A 7,500-nucleotide genomic window follows, 5' to 3' on the forward strand; every position below is an offset into this window, starting at 1 on the left:
GATCAAATGCCCCGCCCCCGGGAAGACTAAGATGATCAAATTCCCTCCCCCCGGGCAGGAAAAGGTGTCAAATGTCCGGGGTATGGCTTGGGGGGAATATTAAATCTTCAATTTGACTGGTACATAACATGTAAAGAATAATAATTATGAATCTTAGGTGCCCTGTTGTAGAGTTAATCATTAATAGAAGTTTACCCATTCACACCTCAAATGTCCTAGGACACCACCCATTGACGAGTGCAATTGTCTCGCGTTTGTAACATAATGCTTTAATTCATTGGTCACACATTGACTTTCCCCGGGTTCTGAAATCACGTGACCTTGTTTGTGTAATTTTACTTTGCTCGTGGTCGCCGTTAAAAGCTGTGTTGTTTATAGTATTTGTCTACGCTTCAGTTTGCTATAAATGCCAAACCCGTATGAAACCTGGTGTCAGAAGTGGGATTACAGATTATTTACCTATCTTAAATTTTGGTAAACTGAATTGACACAAAGCGGTTTTTCACTGCAAAGAGGATTGCGAAACACAAATAGCACTCAACATTCCTCTGCCTGAACCTCTGGATTTGACAGGAGTTGCAAAAAACAACTGGAAAGTCTGGTCGAACTTTGAAATTTCCACCGCTGTTGTGAAGAAACCAGAACCCGTACGAATCGCCACACTTTTAGCTGTAATTGGCAAGGAAGCAAACAAAGTTTACGCAGCCTTCTCGTGGGGATCTTTGGACCACACCAAAATAGCAAATGTTTTGCAGAAGTTTGACGAATATTGCAAGCCAAAGCACAATGTGATTCATGACAGATTCCTGTTCAATAGTCGTAGCCAAGAGGCTGGAGAAGGTTTTGGTCATTTCGTAACTAACACAAAGAGAGACTCTTGACTTATTTCCTATGTCTCCTCTGGGAGAATAGGGCCGTTGACTTGTCTCCTCCAACCGGCTCTGTCTCTTGCAGCGGTAACAGCCTCGCTCCAGGTGGTGAAACCGTGTGATATAGTTATCTACTGGAGTTTGGCATGTTGCCGTGCTTGATCCAGTGTAGGTTGTCCTCAACAAGTCTCTGGTTTCTGTAATCAAGGGTTTTTATGATGTAGGGTGATTAGCCCTACGACCAACTCCAATGGAGGAGGCTGGTGTGTTATCAGGATTTTCCTTCCCCTAGGTAGTTGCCTTTTGGGGCTAACAGGTACTACCCCCTGAGTTTTGGTTTGGAGTTTTCCATCTCGTAGATGAGCTGCTTCTCATAGCTAAAGAGCCCCAACTGGCCTTTGCTATCGCCAACCCACTTCCTGAGCTGGTACTCTGACGTAGTTCAGCCGGTGGGTCGACACCGTTGCCCAGGGTGTGGCTGTTGCAATGCCTGCAACTTCTAGGAGCCATACATCAGGGCTGGGTGTTGTAAGTGGACCAGTGCAGTTCAACCACCCTAAGAAGGATGCGACCACCTCCCTGCCAAGGTACCATCACCAGCAGACACCCCAGACACCCCAACACAAAGAGAGAGGAATAGTTAATTAAGGTCTACAGCTGTTGACAGGGCCAAGTTAATAAGGGCTTGTTTACATTGTCTCGGTTACCCAAGACAGCCCTCCTTCCCGAGACAACTTTACCGAGCATCTATATGAGAATTTCGACCGAGACAAAGTTGACCCTACTTAATTTATGCATAAATTTTAAGATGCATCTTCAAAAAATGCGGATCATCATCATTTGCCTCTCTTTCTTTCTAGTTCATTTTTGTTAAGTATAGTTGCATTTTCACATTCAGCAAATGGACTGACAGTCTTAACGCAGCAGTAAGATGTAGTTTAAATAAAAGACTGTTTATAAATCAAGAGTTTCCGTTGACAGTGGTGAGAATTTTGGCGGGAAAAAACTTTTCTTTGGAAAGTAAACACTAAAAACATGTACCGGTATATGCTCCCAAATTGTTGCTTCTTTGATTTTTATTTTTTGCGTGCGATTTTGCTATCTCGTCTCAGGTGGTCGAGCCAAACTGTTTACATGCAAAAAAGTTGTCCCACCTGCCAGGGTTACCCTACCTGCCGAGGCGAGACAACTCACCTCCCCGAGTTGTCTCTCCCACCTCATGTAAATGGTTGGTAGAATGTTTTAAACAAATGAGTTGAAAAATATCTCACCCAGAGTAACTTGGGGGGAGGGTTGTCTTGGGTACGTGAGACCATATACACAGGCCCTAAGCCTCAAACGCAAGGGATGATTGTCACGTCGTGGATCAAAAACTTTGATTTTAACCCTGTGTTCAAGTTTCTCATGTCTGGTGGAAAGTTAACCATTTCAGCCGCTACTCCTTGACAAAGGTTTTTTGTTTTTGGATTTCTTTGAATTTCCCCACCTTATTATTAGCTTTTGGTTATGATAATAACAATATTGTTGTTACTAACAAAGAAACGTGAATCAGGTATACCACATGCACATGATTTTCGCAGGGGTTCAAGAAATCATCCATTTCATTATCTGGCAATTAGGTTTAACCAATATAGTATTAATGTGCACTCAAAGCAACTAACACAACTATAGAAGAATACTATTAGTTAATTAAGGTCTATGGCTGGTGACAGTGCCTTAGTTAATAAGCCTCAAACCTAAGGGATGATTGTCACGCACATGGATCAAAAACTATGAATTTAGCCGCGAGTATGAATTTCTTATGCCTGGTGGAAAGTTTAAACCATGTCAGCCTCTGTGGCACACATTAGACCCAATCTCCACTCCTGGGAAAGGGGTTTGAACAAAGTGAAATTAACTCGAACCAATATTATGCAAGGAAAAAATTATCTGTGGATGATCATATTTTTGGTGAAATCTTAGATATGGAAAGCATTGGAGATGAAGTCTCTGGGGAAATCTTAAGACAACTTTCCAGATTATTGCTCACCATAAGATATTATGTTGTACATATATAGTTATTCGAGAAGGCTAACTATGTCCTGTACAAAATTCTGAAATTCTCAAGAAAAAATTTCACACCTGTGGCTTGCAGTTTACAGGGAAATTGCTAGGTATTGGAAAAATGCAAACTTAAAGAAGCATTTGTAAACTTGTTTCTCTTATAACTACAGTGAGTTTCACGAGTCCCTTAATTGTATGAAAACCTTGCCATTGATTGCCCGAGTTAGTTTGGATAGCAGCAAGGTGACATTCTGTGATCTGTTATTATCAATGTGATTAGCCGAAGATGAGGTATTTGTAGTCACATCAATATATCATTCCCCATTGCATGTTTGTACAAGGTGGGGCTTACAAGCAAACTTTATAATGGGAAGAAGAGTTTGTTGGCAACCGTCGTAGGTTAATTTCTGCACCCAACTTCGTTCCCAGGGTCTCTCTTCTTGAAGAAGAGAGACCCTGGGGACCAGGTTATTCTGCACCCAGCCAGTTCTCTAATCTATCAAATTTTTATTAACTTGAATCTTTTGCAAACATTTTTTTAAACAATTGCAAGTAAAGGTGGTGGTGGTTTTTGTTGTTGTTGGATGGGCATAAAACTAGAAGTAGAAAGATTAATGCTTGAGATGCTTGCTTCTCTCCACAGCTCAATTAGTTATGGCTTTCATATATATTAACTTTCGTCATATCTTTATCCTGTACGGGCTCAATATGAACTCACATAATGACCAGCTGCCAGATGGCTTGATAGCTCAACTCGTAGAACACTGCACCGGTATTACAGAGGTCAGGGTTCGAATCCCATTCATCTTTAAACTTGAGTAATGCTTGCAGCACCCAGTGACACCCAGCCTTAAAGGTGAAACAGTTCTTTTCTGCATCAAGTATTATCCTTGATTTGCGTGCATAATTTTATGCTTACACAATAACTGTGTAGGGTAGAGTAGAGTAGATAATTATTATCTACTCTTTCAGAGTTGGATATCAGCTCCTGTTGGACAATTTTTCTTGGCTGTAGAGTGTCCTCCTTCTGGCTGAATTTTGGCAAAACCTATCATGTCTTTCTTCGTTTTTTATTCAACTCTCAACCGTTAATATTGTGAAACTTGCTCGGTAATGTTTGACCTGCATACCATGTGTGTTGTTACTGAGAATATGAATACTCATGGCAAAATAATTCTGGAACATTTATGCATACATACTTGATGTTTTGTATGCTTCTGCATACATCTTCAGAAGTGACGGTTAATACAAAAATTTATGGATTCTTCCAGAAAATGCATACTTTTCATCTAGCACTAACCTTGAAACTTTCGAGAATATCTCGCAAATCATAGATGCTTCACAAGAAGCAGTGAAGTTTATCAAAACAAGGTCAACTGCAGCCTTGCTTTTATTTAAAAGACCAAGCAATTTAGCTTACAACTTTTAAATGGGATATTTGTTAAAATCTTAATGTCTGACAACATTTTCTCTTTTTAGAAACAGAAGAAAACCAAGCAAGTTTCCTCAGATGAAGAAAGTGATGATGAGGTATTTTGAGGAAGGGGAAAAGATGATGCCAACTGAGTATCCCAGGGATATACTCATAGCACCAAATCCCCTTAAGTTTATTACCTCCGGTAATATCCACCACCCACCCCTTTGATGCTCAACAGCTGTATGAACTGGGAGAACTGCATGAACTCAACAGTTGTATGAAGAAGGGACTACTGGGACGGCGTAGTGGTGACTTGGCATCATATGTAGGTTGAGTTTGTTGCTTCTCTACTCTGCTCTGCGAGGGTTTTGTCTCACGGTAGTCCACTATTCCCCTCTCCTGATGCACCTTTATTTGCTCACACAGGATTGATTTTGAAGGGGTGCACCCCCTTCACCCTTCCCCTAGATCTGACCCGGGTACCAAGTGTCTCCTTTCCAATTGAACCCTGCCCTTCCGCTATTAGTAAAGTCAAGTTGCCATTTTGAGACTTTTAACGTGAATGCTTCCCTTCTGGTATATCTTGTTCAAATTCTGTAGTTAAGAGACAGATGTCTCTGAGTGTTTTTAGTATCTCTCACGAGTGCGCGTGGCAGTCATTTAATGTTCTCTTTATTATACAGATACTGACGAAATGTCCAGACCAGATTAAAAACAACTTGTTCTGTTAGACATTTTCAAAGTGGTGATCACCAAGTGGTCACCTGCAACCTGCACGGAAAGTAAACATGTTTGACGATTCTTACATGCTAGTTCTTCCTAGTTTACATGGCTTGCACGGCACAGAAAAAAAAACAAAGTTAAGAAAAACAAATCATGATAATGTCAAATGAGTGATAAAAATGTTAATTTAGAAGAGAACATTAATTATATTACAGTATCTCACAATCTCATAATAGTATCATGCAGTGGATTATGGGCTGCTGTCGCTTTATATCCTCACGGTATGAATGATAAGTTTCTTTTAGTAAAAAGGAATATCTTAGTATTTCATCAGTATCTAAATAATAAATCCCTTATCCAGTGGTTTTCTTTTCAAACTTAGTACTTAGGGATAAGGCATCTACCCTAATGTATTTAAGATATATTTGTAAAGCATATTGGTTGAGGGATACCCTAACTTATTTCCCAATGCACAGTCTCTAGAAGTATATCGATAAAGAGCAGAGGTGCCAACCTATGGAGATCTAAAATCTGGAGACTTTTTCCATACGGTCTCCCCACCCCTCCCCCCTCGATCAACCTACCCACTCCCCCTCCCCTCCTCTCCCCCCCTTCTCTAAATGCACCCACCCATCCCCCAGCAGCTCCTTCAGAATACAAGAATGTTCTGCCGCCATTGTGAATTTGCGGGAAAACAGGGTACTTATGTCAAGAATTTTTATTGGTTAATCGGAGATCCAATCAAACAATCGGTTATATGGCTGTGATTGCTAAAGGAAGCCATTTTGTTTAGTTCTTTTAACGTGTGTTTGAAACTCAGAGATGAAGAAATATATTAAGAAATAATGAAACGAGTTTGAAAAAATCGATTTTTTTTAACTTGGGGATGCAATTTGAGTCTAGAATGGAGAAGCGTCTGTGAAAGGTTCAGAGTCGTTTTTATCCGGGAGATTTAATGACCCGTACGGGAGACCGGGAGATTCGTTCCGTATCCGGGAGAGTTGGCACGTATGAAAGATAATTCAATAATTCGTCATAGAAACTAAGTCACTCAGATAATATAATTTTGCTTTCTTGTAGATAACAGGTGATGAAGACTTGGACTCGAAGATGCTTGATCAAGTGCGAAGTAAATTGAAGAAAAGAAAAATGGAAGATAAAGAGAAAGATAACTTTGATGAAAAAATGACCACAGATGCATCTGAAAATCCGTTAGTATATCCACAGAAACTCATCTTAACGCTGTAGGTCTTATTTTTCGCCCTTTGTGAAGGAATCCAGGTGGCCCCCCCAGATTCCGGATGCCAGATGCTAGCCTGTGGATTCTGAATCCCGATAAATGGATCCCGGATCCCGAGTCGTGGATTGCGGATGCCAAACGCACGGGTTCCGCCGAAATGGATCTGGATTCTATGTAACGGATTCCGGATTCCAAAGCCTTACGTTTGAGGGATTCCAGATTTCGGATTCCTTCACATCGGGCCATATTTTGATATAGCACCTATCATAGACATGCGTCCCCTAAAGTTGAATTTTCGACCAACGGCTTCGCCGATCATATTTTCGGCGATGCCATTGTCTACGAGATCAAGTATCAAGCCTAGGCCAATCGATGGAGAGCGCACTCCATTACCACTCACTTCCGAGTTGCTCGGACAAACCATTGTTTTATCTACATAAAACATAATAAATAGAGTTTAAGCATGTGAAACTGATTTTTATAAAATTTATATTTTTATCAATCCATTTCCTTCCTCTCGAACCTAAGCTGAACGTAACATAAAAGTTCTTCCAAGGTCCATCAGATAATCAGATGTCATCCTACATTGATTTATTGATTTTTTTTTTTTGTTTATTTTTCTTCTCCAGCAAACAGGAATCAGCCAGTGCTGAATACAAACGACTAAAGCGGGAAATGATGGAGACAAAAAGAAAGAAGGATAATGAGGGCAAAAAACACTCAGGTAAAAAGTACTGTATCCAGTTTTGCAATCCGTTGTTATTCAGTTTACGCAGCTTTTCAATCGAAAATTAAAAAAAAACAAAAAACAAAGTAATTGCTGTGACTTATCACTGGAGACGAAAGGAGTTAGGCATGTTGCCTGTTCATGTATTACTACGCTTGGTGGTTGAGTTAAAAATCTCTCGCCCCACTTTCAGCCATGAGAGGTAAAGGTCGCCCGTTTCGTTATCCCGCGCATGTATTTCCTTTGCGTTTTCGTTATGATTGGCTGGTTCCTTTGAAGTGGTTACTAAGGTTTCCGTTTTACTTCTACCGAGTTGAAGCAATTAAGGATGCTTTAAAGGGTTTTCAGCTGAGCCAATCTCGTCCCAGAGTTCGCTTTTCTTTTCGTCAGCACCAAGAACTCTGGCTACTTCCAATTTATGCGCAGTCGTAGTTAAACATTGTTCTGAAGAGAATCAAAGACAAAATGGCATCTTTTGCCC

At 40.5% G+C, this 7,500-nt stretch overlaps 2 protein-coding genes across 3 annotated transcripts in view; both read left to right on the forward strand.

Annotated features, from left to right (window-relative positions):
- The window catches only part of LOC138024668 (spliceosome-associated protein CWC27 homolog), a 57,880-nt gene that overhangs the window by 40,883 nt on the left and 9,497 nt on the right, over window positions 1–7,500 (forward strand). For both annotated transcript variants that reach the window (XM_068871881.1, XM_068871882.1), the window contains 3 exons: window positions 4,392–4,442; window positions 6,133–6,263; window positions 6,922–7,016. In XM_068871881.1, coding sequence (XP_068727982.1) covers window positions 4,392–4,442; window positions 6,133–6,263; window positions 6,922–7,016 — 277 coding nt within the window. The remainder of the gene's footprint in view (window positions 1–4,391; window positions 4,443–6,132; window positions 6,264–6,921; window positions 7,017–7,500) is intronic.
- Window positions 1–7,500, forward strand: part of LOC138024670 (spliceosome-associated protein CWC27 homolog) — a 73,122-nt gene that overhangs the window by 22,969 nt on the left and 42,653 nt on the right. The window lies entirely within an intron of this gene.

This window comes from Montipora capricornis, chromosome 11 (genome assembly GCF_036669925.1).
Source record: "Montipora capricornis isolate CH-2021 chromosome 11, ASM3666992v2, whole genome shotgun sequence".
NCBI lineage: Eukaryota > Metazoa > Cnidaria > Anthozoa > Scleractinia > Acroporidae > Montipora > Montipora capricornis.